Below are 15,740 nucleotides of genomic sequence, written 5' to 3'. Positions count from 1 at the left end.
ACACCCATCAGGGGCGTTTCTAGAGATTGAAGCAGAGGGGTGCTCAAGAGCACAGAAAAAAATGAGGTCGCGCGCATAGCGCGCGCGATTTTCCTCCCCCGCATTTATTGCGGTGTGTCTTTTACATGCATAGCGTGACAATAAGACATAATTATGAGTCAGTCATCTTGTAGGATCTCCATGCACTATTCTCCTGGAGTACATCCTAGCAAACTGGTCAATCACTGCAATGTGGATGTCCAGTCAGTCTAGTGTTAGTCATTGCTTCACACACTTCACAGTATCTCTCAGTGGACAAGAGGTGACTGCAGAGGATCTATTAGTATTATGCATTACATAACAACATTGAAATGGCAATGCTGATTGCACATGCTCAATTGGGCCTGGTCATGACTTGTCAAGATAGAGCTGCATGGCTATACTAATAATAGCTAGCTACTGCTAGCTACTGAGTGATAGGATTAGTTTCATGGTTGTCTGGGAGGACAGGGGGGTGCTCAAGCCCCCAAAGCCCCCCATTGTACACGCCACTGCCCATTACATTTAGCACAGTCCATTTAGCACATTAATCGAATATCAAAATTACAAGCCATGAAAAAGCACACCAATACAACACGTAGGCTGTGCTATTGCCTACAAACTGTTTAGCACACCACGATGCTAATATAGCACACGCTCAGGGTCTAAAACAGTACACCTCTTTTCTGAATTAGGGTGTGTGTGATAAAGGTATTTCTCTAGACTGATGAGTGCATGCGGTAGACAAAATGAGGTGGGTAAAAGGTCACCTACTTTGTCGTAACATTTTTGTGCTACAAGTGTTAGTGATGAGGTTGGTTTGTAGCTCTATAGGAAGTTTCCAGTATTATATTTAACTTACTGTATGTTCATGTCAGCGCCTGCTTGCGCTAATTGTCAAGTTCTCAATAATTTATCACAGCAATAAACACAACCCACTTACAAAAACAATAACTGACCCTTTTATATCCGGGTATTGCACAACAACACATGGTAAATCTAGAACATTCTCTAACATTACATAGAACATTCACAAAAACAATACATCACTATTCTAGAACATTCACAAATTAAAACAATACATCACTATTCTAGAACGTTCACAAAAAGTATAAATATGCAGTTCTATCAGTGCATATCCGTAAGTTCTCCACAGTGCACACACATTGTATGGTCACTATAATTATATATATATATATATATATATAATGTATAGTGCAATGAAAATAATGTTGATTTCTATTATACATGCAGTTGTTGTCACTCTAAGGGATAGTTATTATAAGACTAAGATAGATTGTCTGTTTGTGGTATAGTTGGGTTATAGTTTCTGTTTAAGTAATAAGGTTTCTGTAATAACATTTCAACTAATGGTGGTTTTAGTCTCGATCATCATCTGGCTGTAAACACTGAATCAATTAAGCCAACACTAAAAGATAGTGCATACTATATTGTACATTCAACTACTAAAAACATAATTTTTTTATTGCAAGAATCACAATAATTATCAATTCTACACTCCATAACTGTTAACTAGAGAATCGACTCAGGTTCCCCTTGTATTAACCATGAAACATATTATTTTCCGTCCTAACTCCTCTCCCTTTCAATTGTGCATATTTCAGCCTCTGTGGTTATGAGAGAGTCCTGGTTCACCTCCCCCAGAGGAGACAACTACACCTGACCACACTGCTACCAACGATGTGGTAATAGTATGTCCATCAATTATAATGGTTGTAGATTGTATGACCCTTTATCAGAGCTATAATCCTCTGTCTCAGTTGATGTTTATTGTGTAGTGGATCTTTACCCGCTGTTTGTCTCAAACTTGACTAAAGTATTGAGGTGGAACCAATGTCTGTTTTAGTCCCCTCTCGATCCTTCTTCCTCAGATACTATAATTATGTGCGTGCATGCATGCATGGCGGATGGTGTTGAGGGTGGTCTATATACTCTCAGGAGACCTGTAAGGTGGTCACACATTTTTCACCTAGCTATTAAAATTATTCAACGCAGTGAAATAAAAAACCTATAAATTATATAGCACTAAAAAATGGGAGTAAATCATTACTTTTTAATTTCAACAGCGAAATAATAAACTTTAGCACAAAAAATGTGGTTTCAACATTGATTGGACCAATCTGTGATTTACTGCCATGTAAAATGTGGGCGTGTTCTGAGCTACTGCGCATGTGCAACTCAATTTCACAGTGCCTATTATTCAAATTGTAAAAAGACTTCCTATACATACCCCACTATACTAACACATTTGTGCTGCGGAAATAATTATCATGGATTTGGTTTGCCCAAATTTGATTTCAAACAGAGACTTATAATAATTATTACCACTCCGTGAATGTACTGCTCAACCATGCAGCTTGCACTCATCTGGTCTGTGCATGTGACTATAGGCCTGTGCCAAATATTCCTTGAATAATAGGTGTGCTTAATTGTATGTGAATTAGGGTGTGTGTGATAAAGGTAGTTCTCTAGACCAAGTTAACCTTACGGCTGAGAGATCAATTTCTGAATTAGTATATTATAATGACTGCCCAAACAATTTCTGTAATACTACTTTTGAAGATATTGATGAAATTGGAACAATCAAAGTTTCTGTTTTGGCAACAAACGAACTGGGGCCTAGTCAACTTATTTGTTATCCCTATACTATCGGTATAGGTTCATTCTAACAACCAGATATGGCTCATTTGTATTTTATACAGACTCTTGGGTCCAACAATATTTCATGCACACCTCGAGTATCCTTTTTGAGCAAATCTACAGCTCTAAGCGCTAGTGTGCAGACCTGCAGTGTACATTATACAACTGACCCACTTTTTACTGGATTGTCGGATGAGTTCTTGACACACCATTTAGCTAGCATACCAGAACTTAGTGCTGATATACAACGTACTACTTGAGCTCTCTCTAGATCTGCTGCAGTCTCGAAGTTGTTGACCGTATCAGTTTCAGTGCTCAAGCTAGTAAGTAATGTCTTCATCTTGATAAATAATTATAATTATAGGCACTAGGCTACCAGGCTGGGGGATCGCCCTTATTGTAATCGCAGTGGTTTTTACTGTCGTAATCGTTGCTGTAATAACTGCTTGCATAGCCATGAGCTAGAAAAGGTGAGTAACTCAATTTAACTATGTGCATGGTCGTATAGATGATTGTGATCTAGATAATGCGTCAGATCCTACGCAAAGATATTACTATCGTTTGGCAGTACAGATTTAAGCGGATGTCACATGTCCATTATTTATCTCTGTCATGCTAGAGGCTGGGAGTCATGTGACTGCAGTTAGGTTTTTGGTGAGTATACTGAGAGAGGGGCCCCTGCGATTAGCATTATAAGCACGTAAGTGTTGGGGACCCTCATTCAGCCCCCCAAACTGTATATCAACATCATCGGAAGGAAAATATAGGTTTTAACCTCCGTGAATGGGGGAGGCTTAAGATTTGAGCAGCCAATTTGTCTGTGGCTTGCTGACAGCAGCTGTGCTTTAGCACGTGGAACCAGGATGCTAATGGATGCGCATGTATACGGTATAGGCATGCCTGTGACCAGAAGTCACGCCTATGATTGTGTGCTTCGAGGTAAGGCCACATAGAAAATCCGGAAATAAATGGTAATGAAATGAATTCTCCGCCGTCGATCCCTCCTGAACATTGCAATCGGGGGTTAGGAACTAACTACGATAAGCATAATGATCATTATTAACATCATATAATAATCATAGTAGATTGTGTATCCTTCCTTAACTGTTGATTTAGGAAGCCGCGGATTGGAATTCCTGTTACACCAGCTTCCTCAAAAGTACCCTAGCTATTTTATTAGTAGGGTGTTTTTTGGGGTAATTCACTTAAAGGCTTTGTTGAAATCTGCTTTCAATTTCATGAGTTGTATAATAGAATAATTATGTGTAATACTATAATGACTGAATAATAATTGCTATATCTTCATATTTTTTGCATTTCATGTTGCATTTCATGTTACATTTTAATGTGTCAAGCTATATAATTGTTTGGAACCTTTAATTTCCTATATAGGGGGGCTAAATTTAATGGTTCTTGGCAGTATATAATTATAAGCAGATGATGGTTCGGATCCATTGACAAACTTTCAGAGGTATTTAACAATTTATAGCCATATATATAGCAGTATAGTCTCATGAATCAGCCGCCGTTCCTTTGATTCCCAAGGAACGACGGCTGATTCATATAGCAGGGAGAGAAATAATTATTATACTCAGCAGCTAATAAAATTGGAGTTATGCTGCGCTTTTTGGTGTTTCCTCCAGCCAATCCTATATATAATAGCAATTTTTACATTGCATGTTTTTGTGAGCTTTAACTTAATAGGGGTTGGTAGATTATGTTGACATAATTTTGAGCGTAATAGGCACATGCTGGCATATAATGGGCACCTATAGCTATAATTATAACAGATATATGAGAATAACAGGCAGGCAGGTTTTGGAAATACTTGCGGGTGGTTAAGTATCTCCTTGGTGTTCTAGATAGAGTCATGTGGCTATTAATATTATTTATAATTTGATGTTAATTTTGTGCAAGGACATGGGGTCTAATAGACCGGTCTATGTTGTGCTTTCGAGGAATAATGTAGAAATAATTATAGGCTGTTAACTTGAGCATAAAAAAATAATAATAATAAATAATTTAAATTATCTCGAGCATACTCGTATACCGTTTAATTTGTTGATCTGCTGTGAATTAAGACTGTACACGTCCGTTGCTGTTTCAATATAGACATGATCTATAAATTACATAGATCTATTCTCAGCATAATTATGCATGAAGTATTAGTAATGTTGGCATAATAATTATTTTGGAGGCAACAAATAACAAAGCCAGTTTCCTGCATTCTTGCTATATGGCCTATATAAATTTAATATACAGCCCAAATTCTATCAATATTCTTAAGCAAAATCTATTGCCATGACAATGTTTTTTACTTCTCTCTTAGTAATTTCTACTGTTATTTTTGTCGAAGGTAAGTACATTTGTGCAGCCAGCTAGTTTATTTACCGCACGTATTAAATTTGGCACAGCATCAGAAGTGTACCTAAATGTCAAAAGTGAGGCTTGCTCGGAGAGGGCTAGAGTTAAGCTGATCTGTGAAGGAGTGGATCTCGTAGGATTACGTTGGCGTTACAGTAGCCCTAACTCAACCGAATATGTGAACATCCTCGAAATTCTTGTGGATGCTTCTTGGCAAATTTTTCTTAGCAATATCACTAATAACAACAATCCTGCATTCTTAAGCGTTCAATTGGTCAATATTTCTCGCTCTCTTGAGTCAAACATGGAAAATTATTCATCCATTCTTACGGTTGATCTGTTGGCGCTAGAAAAGCAGAACATTACTAGCATAACATGCGGCGATGTCATTACCTATATAAGGATACTGGTATCTGATATTATAGTCTGGGATCCTGTCAATACGATAATTATTGCCATCTACCAGTTTGGTGTTTTGACTAGCGTAAAAGTACAACTAAGGAATTTAGTAAGTTTTAGTGTAATAAAATTTACAAATTGCTATGGAACCTCTTTAGCTGATATGCTCTTCAATTCTCATGTACACCGTGACAATTAATGGATCAGATGAGGTCAAAATTATGAAAACTTGTGTCGGTCTGTTCTGCGAAGCCAGATTTTCCTCCATAAGAACCATTATGGGAGAGCACAACATTGAACTGAGTTTGTTTAATACTAGATCGTCTAGGATTAATACAAAAATGTACGCATCTGTATACGTAATAGGTGAGACATGAATATATTACATCGTGCTTTCTTATAGTGCAGTTATTAATTCTATAGGACTCAAAAGTGAAGATTACTTTCGTACTCAAGTTAATTCAACTAACTGTCTCTATTCGGTCAGTTGTGCAGTCATTCAAAACGACTCTACTTGTACTATACAACACACAACACTGAGTAATCAGCCTCCTATTAATGGCACGGAGGTGTTGAAAATTCCACATTCAAGTCCTGGTACAGTCCACACATTTGCGTTTTCAATGAAGGCAAACAAAAATTTACTTATCAAAGAAAATATGTCTGTTACAGGTTAGGTTCAAGTTTTCAGTCAATAATGCCTCTATAATGTTAATTGTAAATAGATGGAATCCCTGTTGAGTTTAAATCAACTGCCATTCTTAGCACAACTTCACTGTACCTTTTCTTGACAGTCATTCATTTCTTATTACTACTTATAGGAGGTGAGTTACCATTAACTAAAAATAATAACTTTGAAAATTGGAAATGCAGCTTTTTGTAAGGTGAAGGTGTTTGTCTCTAGAAAGAAATCTCTTGTTGTTTCTATGGTGATCCTACTCGTACTGCTTTTCATTTGCATTTCTTCACTATTTGTCTTTGGGATCATTTTCTATGGTAAACAATGTTTTCATTAAGTAAAGTTATTCTTAAAAAATCCCCATAGGTACACAATGCAGTCCAGTTAGGATGACACTTCGCGACAGTATGCTTGATACAATGTTAGTCATTTCATGTTTGGGAATAACAATTTTGATTACTATTTGGAGCTTTATCGGACACGGAGTGTACAACTATCGTAGTAAGTTTCACTTTCATTAAAGCTTCATTAATTATTATGTTGCAACTTTGTCTTGAACACTACACTTTGTACATGTGTTGTTCAGAATTCACATTGCGATTTGAAAACAAAGATACTTGGTAAGCCCTATGTGATACATTATGCATAGATTTACTTCTTTCATACAATATGTTAATTGGTCATTTGAATAATTAAATCACAAGGCTTTCCTCAACAGCATAGTTACAACACCTAGCAGAAAAAGTCCATCCTCCACACTTCCCAAACAAAGTAAATCAGGTCAGCATTCCAACAGTGTTTTGTACGATGAGGTTGATCTAGCAAAAGTCAAAGGCAATGTCTCGGATATGATAGAAGTTGAGTTAAAAGCTAACGAGTCTTACGGGCACACAGACAAGAGTATTACGACTGCTTGCCCAACATATGCTACTCCAGAATGCAACAGCCAAAAAGATTTATCATTGAGTCACCAGTATAGCAAAATCAAAGTGAAACCGAAAGCAAAGAGAATGAGTGAGCATCCTGAGCTAATAAATATTGAGCAGGAGCAGATATTGCTGAAGTCTAACCAGTCGTATGGTCAGCTAACAGGTGTTGTGGGTCAGATAGGGGGATGTGAACTACTACACGAGTACGACTACGTGGATCCTTTAAGTCAGTAGATCATTACAAGACAATTCCCAATAACTGCAGGTACTAACATTGTACTTCAGTATTGCAACTTTATACATGCATAGCTTAATTTTTATCAATATACAAAGCAATGACTATAATTATGTTGTTTAGTGGAAGTAGATGGTGAAAAGCAACTACCATAATTATTGATTACTGCAACTAAAAACATTAAAAACAATTAGTCAAATCAGCAGAAAATTTGGCACTTAAATGTAATTGATGTAATTACGCACTTGTATTGGTAATGTGGAAAAACTATAATATATTGGATCTTATCAACACAAAGATCACTGCCAATTATCATATTGGGGCTCTGACGAGCATATAGACATATACAACTGAGGAATTTAGTAAGTTAAAAACCCATGCAGTGCACATGCGCAAGCGAGATATACAGTTGTGTGTGTGTGTGTGTCAAGTAAGAGTTTCTATAGGTTTCTAGAGTAGTCACTGAGTGCGTAGAAAAACTTCTCCATGGAGTGTTGCTATACTCTATACTTAGTAGTTATAATAGCTCTGCATGCACTAGCCTCGATCCCAGGGCGAGTTTTTCGCTTTTATAACGGATAGGCGAACAACTAGGCCTAGTACAAGTTGTCTGCGCATGCGTAAAGTTTTCATGTATTTAATTTGTAGTCGGTAAAAATATTTCAATAATTGAAATTTATACATAGAAATTTCACTGAGTGGAGTATACAAAAAGATGTACATATAGGAAGGTGCTTCACAAGGAGAGTTGTCGGTTGTGCTGCAGCACGATTATAGTGACCCAGGGAAACTTCAGGATGATTGAATGCCCCAAATTACTTTTCAAGAAGGTTTAGCAGGCTGCTGGACCTCTCTGATTTAGGCCCCTATTTATATAAACTCAGTTAAATCTTGCTTGAGAAACGTAGATTCTCTTAATGCCTCGAAACAACGCTCGAACGAGCAGACATACACAGTCCTATGAGTATAGGACAAGATTAAAAAGAAACCAAAGACAAAAAGAGGATTTAAGCCCTTACCTCACTGTCCAGTCTCGTCCATTAGTATAGCCAAGAGGAGCACTGTTGCATGGATAATAGCCATTGCTCCTGTGCAGAGAAGTAGATATTCTATAATACGTGTAAATATTAAATTTCTCGTATTAAACAGGTTTATATAGTGTCATTGTCGACCCCTCTCTGTTTGAGCTGATGATGGTAGCACTAAGTCCTCTAGCTCACACTCTTCACTTGATCCACCATCATGTCAATGGTGGATCTACTAAGATCTTGCCAAACAAAACCGCACAAAAATATCTGACCTTAACAAGCTTGACAAAGCTTTATATAGCTTTCACTTGTCCCGCGTTCAGAATAATTATGTTTTCTAAGCTTAGGGAATTGAAGATAAAAGCTTCAGCTAAGAGCTAGCCGATTCTAATAATGATAAACGGGATATATGCCATGGTGTGATATATATATTAGGGTCAAAATTAGGGTGACTGCAATATTGCAATGAGGGTGTCTTTTCTGCGTGAGGGTGCTTGCTAATTTTATGAGGGTGTATTTCTGCCAGTGAGGGTGATCATTGCTGATCTTATGAAGGTGTGTTTTCATATATACATTGAGGGTACTTGCTGATCTATGATGAGAGTGCTTGCTAATCATACTAGCTCTTTTCTTTGAACCACAGTGACTCTGTGTGTGTACCATCATCTAAACATAGCTGCATGGGAAAGTCCATTGCTTGCGGGACTGTGTATATAATAATACCATACATGATGTAGGTAAACACAAAGCTGGGAGGGGGGCCGAGTCCCTTGCTTGCAATACAGAGGATTTCATGTTGATTGGCAGAAGTTAAAAATTGAATTGCACTCAACCATGACCACACACTGTGTGTTTCTTCTACTAATGCAATTAGTGGTCATGGTTGACTGCACTTCAACTTTTAATTCTGCCAACCAACCTGAAATCCTCTGTAATACTACACCATACATGCAAACATTTATAATGTGCGAGTACGTTGCTAAAGGGTAGCACCAATTGGAAACAAGAGTCCCTTGCTTGCATGCTCCCTAGACCTGAAAGTTGCTACGATTGTTTTGGCCAGGGCAAATATCAAAAAGCTAGCTTAGCTGCTTAGCAGCGTACGAGGACAGCCTGAGGAGTATGTCAATCTATATACACAACATCATTCACGTGGCATGATGTATATATTCTTTAAAGCTATACTGGCTACAATATTTACTATGTGAATAACAAGGTGGTTTATACACTGATATATAGAGCAACGAGTATGTGTTTTACCGATTATCTGCTCCTGGTTTTACTATACATGCCATGCGGAATAGAATTAACAAGGTTTTGTTGGAGGTGAAAAAGATGTCCACGACATAATAGATCTACAGAACAGTTAATTTGTATATCTTTGTCAATGTATACCAATAGCAATAATATAGGTGTATACAGATGTATACGTAGAGTTGTTTTTTAGTGGTCTGATGATTAACACACGGGTGAATGTATCATTTATATAAATAAATTCAGTGTTGTGACAGATTGACATAGTCTTCTCCCCGCTCGCTTGTTTCTACGCTTTTTGGTGCTGCCCTTTAGCGACTTGCACATTGCAAATGTTTGTGTATGGTGTAGTATTATTGCAAGCATGGGACTCCCCCTCCCAACTTTGTTTACTGGTACACATGCACTAGTCCCAGAGGATGTACGACAGGCGCAGTGTATGAATACTAATTATCCACCCACGTCTTGTATTATTGCTTAGTTTATAAATCAGAGGCTAATTGCTTGAGCTGCACCGCGCCTGTCGTACCTCCTCTGACACAGTCCAATACATTATGCAAGAGAGGGACTTTCCCAGCTTTGTTTAGATCATGGTACACACTCACAGAGTCACTGGCTCAAATAAAAAGAGCTCGTGTGATGTAACGAATATTTTTTTACTAGTATTGCATGTGTACTGAAGATGTAACTTGTACACTACTAGCTATTTCTCGTGTTGTAGAGTTAGCCTTTGTCTGATGGGCTTTTAGCTCTTGATCATGTATGAGCCTCTGAATAATCTGTAGACTGATTGCTTTTAATAATTGCATATCCATCTATAATTGACGAACTCAAGATTGAGATTTCTAATACGCTGTAGAATCTGAGTCTATAGTTGATTTTTGCATGCTCATATTTCAGAGGAAGTGAGAATGAGGCTAGCTCTGAGGTTACAGCATCCGAAATTTGTCTCATTACGGTCACCATAGATTTTCGTACAGTCAAATTGCATGATCAGCCCAACGCCTTCATAATACAATCACCTCAGTTTAGTCTAAAAATTCTCTAGCCTCAATTCCAGGTCGCAATACCACAATACAAACAACATGGAATCAAGGCTAGACGCTCCCCTGTGTATCAAATCAGAGGAGGTCCGACAGGCGCGGTGCAGCTCAAGTAATTAGCCTCTGATTACTCTCAGCAAAAACATACGACGTGGGCGGATAATTATTGTTCAATCAAAGGCTAATTACCTGAGCTGCACCGCACCTGTCGTACCTCCTCTGGTATCAAATGAGACATTCATTTTATTTTTCGTCCCTAACTCCTCTCCCTTCCAATTGCGTTTTATTCAGTTTCAGTGGTTTACGAAGGAGTTTCTGGTCCACCTCCCCCCAGAGGAAAGACAACCACACCTACCCACACTGCTACCAGCCACCAGTAATATTTATGTCCATCAAAATAATGGTTGTAGGTTGTAGGATCCTTTACCTAGTACCTTTGTTCACTTAATGTTTATTGGGTAGTGGGTCTTTACCCTCTGTTTTGTGTCAGCTGTTAATGAAAATCGAAAGTGATTGTGACCAGGCATGCATGAATTATATTATCAAGGGCGTCCTTGCTATTATGTTGTGACCAACATGATGACCAATGATGGACAAAGATGGACCAACAATATGGAGTCTACAGCTGGCAGATCATCTCAGTAAGCTAAGATTAGAGAGGAGCAACTGGCAAGGAACTGAGTATCTGTGAGGCTGATGAGTGTACATGTAAATAAGCCAAGCAAAGTTAATTGTTAGTTTCTCATTAAGTTGGATCGGAAAAATTGGACAGTACCGTCTTTTGTTAAATTTCCATGCTGAGGTGTATTTCATGCTCTGATGAACATGAGGTTACAGCATTCAAAACAGTTTTGTGGTCACCCATTTTCATACAGCCAGGTTTACCATGCAGCCCAAAGCCCCCAAAACATCTTGTGCAACCATACACCTCTTTATTACGGTCAATGTTAGTCTGGAGGTTCCACTGTGTCAAGCATTGAGACAACATGTACACTCACCTGTTATATTCCCTCCCCTCTGCAGCTACGAGAGAGTTTCTGGTCCACCTCCCTCCAGAGGAGACACAACCACACCTGCCCACACTGCTACCGGCCATTTGGTAAGTGTACATGTATACCCCTTTATTGTCTCACGTAATGTTTATTGTATAGCAGATCTTTACCGTCTGTGTTTTGGCTCAGTGTGATTATTACTTGTCCACTGTATAGTCTTTACCAAAAGTGGTGACTAAGTAATTCTTAAATCTTGCCGTTTCATTACTTACTTTGAGTGGTTTCATAAGATACATGTGCCGTTATGTTGTTAGTTTAATCGTACTACTACCCACTCAATTATACTATCTCATCTTCTCCACTAGATTGAAAATTCGTGTTGCAATGACAATGCTAATTGCTTGACTGAAGTGATTGACCAATGGATGATAAAAGTTGCTCTGGACGACCAGCCTGGAGGGAGCTGACCGATCATCTCAGTAAGATCAAAGAGGAGCAACTGGCAAAGGAACTCCTGACCAGCTACGACATTGCAGATGAATATGCAATGGGTGCATATTGTATAGTGAGTGGGTGGGTCTTTACCATAACTGCTCAATGGTCGCTATGTGACGAAAATCGAACAGCTTCTATAGGCTTCTAGCCACGTTCTCTTGGATTTTGATTTGTGGATTTGCTAACTATAAAGCTTTGTTCTCTAGTTATGGCTATTTACAGTGAAGGAATCTTTGGTAGTATCATCTTTTCGCACAAACTTTCTATTCAACTTATGCGTTAGCCTTGCACTAAAGCGCTAGCTTTTTGTTGTACAAGCGTCAGAAAAGAGCTGGAAAGCTTGTACTGCATGCCAGAGTGCCAGCAGTCATTGCAAACTTTAATATAATTATTGCATATTTAACTCTTTTCTGCACATACGCATTCGTGTTTGAGATCCTGAGACAGAATACCACTCTAATAGTTTTTAAGCGAAAGCAAAACATGGTGAGAGGCGCTAGCACAGCATAGCTTGCAGCACTCGTTTACTAGTAGTATGGAGTGCTAAAATTGGTTGCAGTCTTTTGGCTTAGCTGGATTGCTACTATATATTTTTTTCCAAGCACACACATTTCCTCCGTAAAACATTTGTAAAACACAGACGCGTGTCCAACCTCCTTTGCAACTCTATAATGTTTGTGAATAAATGTTGTGGTGGTATGTGTGACCACCCTCCGAGTCTTCTGAGAGTAGAGCCTCACACCCTCAACCACATAGTACCTGATGGGGAGGGAGAGAGATAGTTTAAAGCTTGCCTTCCACCACCAGCTGGTAGAGGAGCGTAGGTGCTGTCTCCCTAGCACTATACACATGTACAGTATGCAGATGACACTTTAGGCAATTTTTAGCTAGGGCCCACAGTGTATAATTTTCAAGTATGGATCTTTTCTGTATAGCTCGTGGATAGTATAGTGTATTTTAGATAGCACCCTGGCAGTGCGAGCTAACCTGTATTTATTACCTGAGGCCGTGCCGCGGTCAGTGGGTTGTTTGTTTTTTGTTTGTAATAATTCTTCTCACCTGGATGCCATAGCACTGCGTTTACAGCATGGATAGCAACAAGTTATTAGTTTTAAAAGTGGCAGATTTCGATGTTAAAGCTTCGTTGTTATAAAAACGAGTAAAAGCTAAGGAGCTTGATTCTAAGTTTACTTGCAATTGCCTGGATTCCACAGCACTACAGCATTGTTTGTACATGTAATCAGTGAAGTGTACATAACTAGATTATCTATCAGTTGTAATTGGATTAGACACTCCCATCCCTTGGCCATGGTCTACATGTACAGCTGTTTGCATTGACCTTGCAAAATACTAAATCATTTGTACCACAAAACTACCATACAATGTTGCTATGCAAACAAATAGTATAAGTACATGTACATGCATGTAGTATAGTCTCTAAATAAAAAGAGCAGGCAAATAAAGAACAGAAGGGCTAAGCTGCTATATGCAGCAAAGGTCCAGAACAAGAATGTTTAATCCTTCATTAAACGTGACCCTATTGACCCTGGCGTTCCTCCTCTGCCTGGTACCTACTACAGGTGCATACTTTTAGTGTTTCCTTTTCTCCTCAGATTGTGGCTGGATGACCTGTTCTCATTATTCTTTTCCAACCTTGAGGACAGCATACCCTCAGTTAGATACTCACCAGCGTCACCAAGGCCTATGGTGAGATACTGTACAGACTATATAATAGGCTGTACTGATAATTTGAGGTGTACTGTCAAGACTGGGACCTAACTGGCTGTGGTTGTATTTTGCAAACCTGTTGCAGTTAGCTAGTATGAAGTATCACCTTCCAAATCTTTGTGTTCTGTAACACATCACTAAGTTGTGGGTGACCACTACATTCCTTGTCTTATCTCCATCTTGTACTTCACTTCTACAGCACTCAAAGTTTCTCTATCTCTTGCTACCTTGTGAGCTGCTGCTAGGCAATCAATAGTGTTGTACATTGAGCGCTTAAAGCTCTTTGATTGTGAACAGCTGTTTGAAAGATAGTATGTGATGTAATACGCTTTGATCAATAGGCTGCATTTTAAGAAGCAAATTAGATGCAATAGTTTACTACTGTTCATCCTCCCCCTTCCTCAGCTCCTCTGGTAATGATCCTGGACCAGCTGTGTTTGGGGTACCATGGTGCATCGTATATCCATGATGACCTGTACCAGCAGATGTACTCATGCATGTGGTTCACTGGCCCCAAAAATGAGGAGAGGAGGATGTATGGACTCTCACACTATCACAAGCCGTGGGAGAAGAGTGAAAGGTGAGGGTGTGTGATGTGTATGGAGATGCTATGTGATGAGGGTGTAGTGCATGGGGTATGGGATAAAGGAATATTCATATTACATGTACAAAGATGTGTTTGATAAGGGTACTTTTGTAGATGTCCATGCATGTGGTGGTTACTAGTGACACACAAGGATCCAAGTGTCCTAGTGTTGAGTATATACAGCTTGTAAATGTGTTGTGATGTAATTGAGAAAGAGTATGGCAGTTTTTAATTTGTCTGAATCTAATCTTGTAGCCCCCTCCAGTTCCCTTTTCTTGCTTGAAGAGCTGAGTGGTGTGAGTGGGTGTGGTGACCGAGTGTCCTCCCCCTCTGTGCTGAGACACTACAACACAGACACTACCCTCAACACATAAACCTCCTGGAGACACTGCTCAAACTTGTGAGATAAGTAAAATAGAGTAACATTTTCTTGTACTACTTCAATAAAACAGAGTACCTATAAATGTCTACATGTAAAAAGCTGACACTGTAAGAAACTTTCAAAAAGGGTTCTACATGTATACAGAACGTTTACTTGTATTGTACTAATCTGGTTAGTAAGCGCATGCGCCTATAGGGAAAAGAGCAGGCCCTATTATCGAGATGCCCTTATAGAGCTATAGATTAACCATGCCCATGATGTTTCAATGAAGCAAATCTCCATTAGCTAGCTCGATCGTTTGTCTGCAAAAAGTTTATAGTCATATCTGACAGCAGTAACATAACTACTAGTAGTGAAAGAAACGTAGCATCTATAAAGAAGTGTGGAGACCAGTTGTTGGGCAGAGAACTGTGCAGAAAACCATGCGCCTTCCTTCTATCAAGGCTCTTTCTAGGCGCCTATTAGTTGATGTGCGCTAAGCGCTTATTAACCAGATTATACAGTAACTCTATCATCTACATGTAACTACATGTACTTGAGTGTGTTCAATATTGCTCTATTATAACATTAATTTTTTCTCCCTCTCCCTGTCCACAGTTGCCGGGTGAGAGTGTTCAAGAGATACCTCGAGCCGTTCCTGGAGTCAATCTTCTACTGACGGTGAGTTATTATGACTGTAGTATTTACAAGTATCGTTACACATGTAGGTTTGCTCTAACACTTTGTATGATTAAAGCAATTTAATTAAAACACCAATAAGATTACTTAAGATAAGCTAGCCCAGAATCCCTGTTATGATGATCTTATCATGCGTGGTTAGCCCTCCTCAGAACTACCTAACAAAATGTGTATCCATCCGTAACCAGAATTCACTAGTATTGCTATAATATTTATGCCTTCTATCATTCATCAATCTATGAGATAGGCTTCTGTTTCCATTACTAAGC

General features: G+C 38.7%; 2 protein-coding genes and 1 long non-coding RNA gene across 7 annotated transcripts in view; 2 read left to right on the top strand and 1 right to left on the bottom strand.

Annotated features, from left to right (window-relative positions):
• The first annotated feature begins 4,700 nt into the window (after positions 1-4,700).
• On the top strand, positions 4,701-7,447 carry LOC135348282 (uncharacterized). 2 transcript variants are annotated; one of them, XM_064546462.1, is made up of 9 exons: positions 4,702-5,035; positions 5,094-5,551; positions 5,601-5,808; positions 5,866-6,114; positions 6,168-6,266; positions 6,316-6,438; positions 6,488-6,622; positions 6,708-6,741; positions 6,840-7,447. In XM_064546462.1, exons 1-9 carry the CDS (start codon positions 4,981-4,983, stop codon positions 7,282-7,284), a joined length of 1,806 nt encoding a protein of 601 aa, XP_064402532.1. In that variant the 5' UTR covers positions 4,702-4,980; the 3' UTR covers positions 7,285-7,447. The 2 variants fall into 2 exon arrangements, with proteins under 2 accessions (XP_064402540.1, XP_064402532.1); XM_064546470.1 differs by lacking the exon at positions 6,316-6,438 and having other exon boundaries at positions 4,701-5,035.
• A 474-nt stretch (positions 7,448-7,921) lies between these two features.
• On the bottom strand, positions 7,922-11,737 carry LOC135350988 (uncharacterized). The gene is made up of 3 exons (XR_010399352.1): positions 11,609-11,737; positions 8,305-8,373; positions 7,922-8,243 (listed from the first exon to the last, which is right to left on the bottom strand). It is a non-coding gene; the product is annotated as an uncharacterized LOC135350988 (long non-coding RNA).
• LOC135349878 (uncharacterized) overlaps positions 11,092-15,740 on the top strand; it is a 43,528-nt gene continuing 38,879 nt past the window's right edge. The window contains exons 1-7 of one of the 4 annotated variants that reach the window (XM_064548539.1): positions 11,233-11,297; positions 11,634-11,709; positions 11,968-12,167; positions 13,711-13,804; positions 14,025-14,055; positions 14,231-14,405; positions 14,677-14,738. In XM_064548539.1, the coding sequence (XP_064404609.1) occupies positions 13,802-13,804; positions 14,025-14,055; positions 14,231-14,405; positions 14,677-14,738 (271 nt within the window). In that variant the 5' untranslated portion in view covers positions 11,233-11,297; positions 11,634-11,709; positions 11,968-12,167; positions 13,711-13,801. Of the gene's footprint in view, positions 11,319-11,633; positions 11,710-11,967; positions 12,168-13,710; positions 13,805-14,024; positions 14,056-14,230; positions 14,406-14,666; positions 14,739-15,740 lie in introns of all 4 variants that reach the window. The other 3 variants (XM_064548524.1, XM_064548531.1, XM_064548547.1) reach the window with 3 other exon arrangements.

Source organism: Halichondria panicea, chromosome 1 (genome assembly GCF_963675165.1).
Source record: "Halichondria panicea chromosome 1, odHalPani1.1, whole genome shotgun sequence".
NCBI classification, from domain to species: domain Eukaryota; kingdom Metazoa; phylum Porifera; class Demospongiae; order Suberitida; family Halichondriidae; genus Halichondria; species Halichondria panicea.
The sequence above is the reverse complement of the archived record's forward strand: the minus strand, read 5'-3'. Positions and strand labels throughout refer to the sequence as shown.

Excerpts from the sequence above, each read along its gene's own strand:
- LOC135348282 (XM_064546462.1), top strand. The coding sequence starts at position 4,981 with ATGACAATGTTTTTTACTTCTCTCTTAGTAATTTCTACTGTTATTTTT. Across the intron at positions 6,439-6,487 it reads CTTTGGGATCATTTTCTATG|GTACACAATGCAGTCCAGTT; the intron begins GTAAACAATGTT and ends AAATCCCCATAG. Across the intron at positions 6,742-6,839 it reads TTTGAAAACAAAGATACTTG|CATAGTTACAACACCTAGCA; the intron begins GTAAGCCCTATG and ends TTTCCTCAACAG.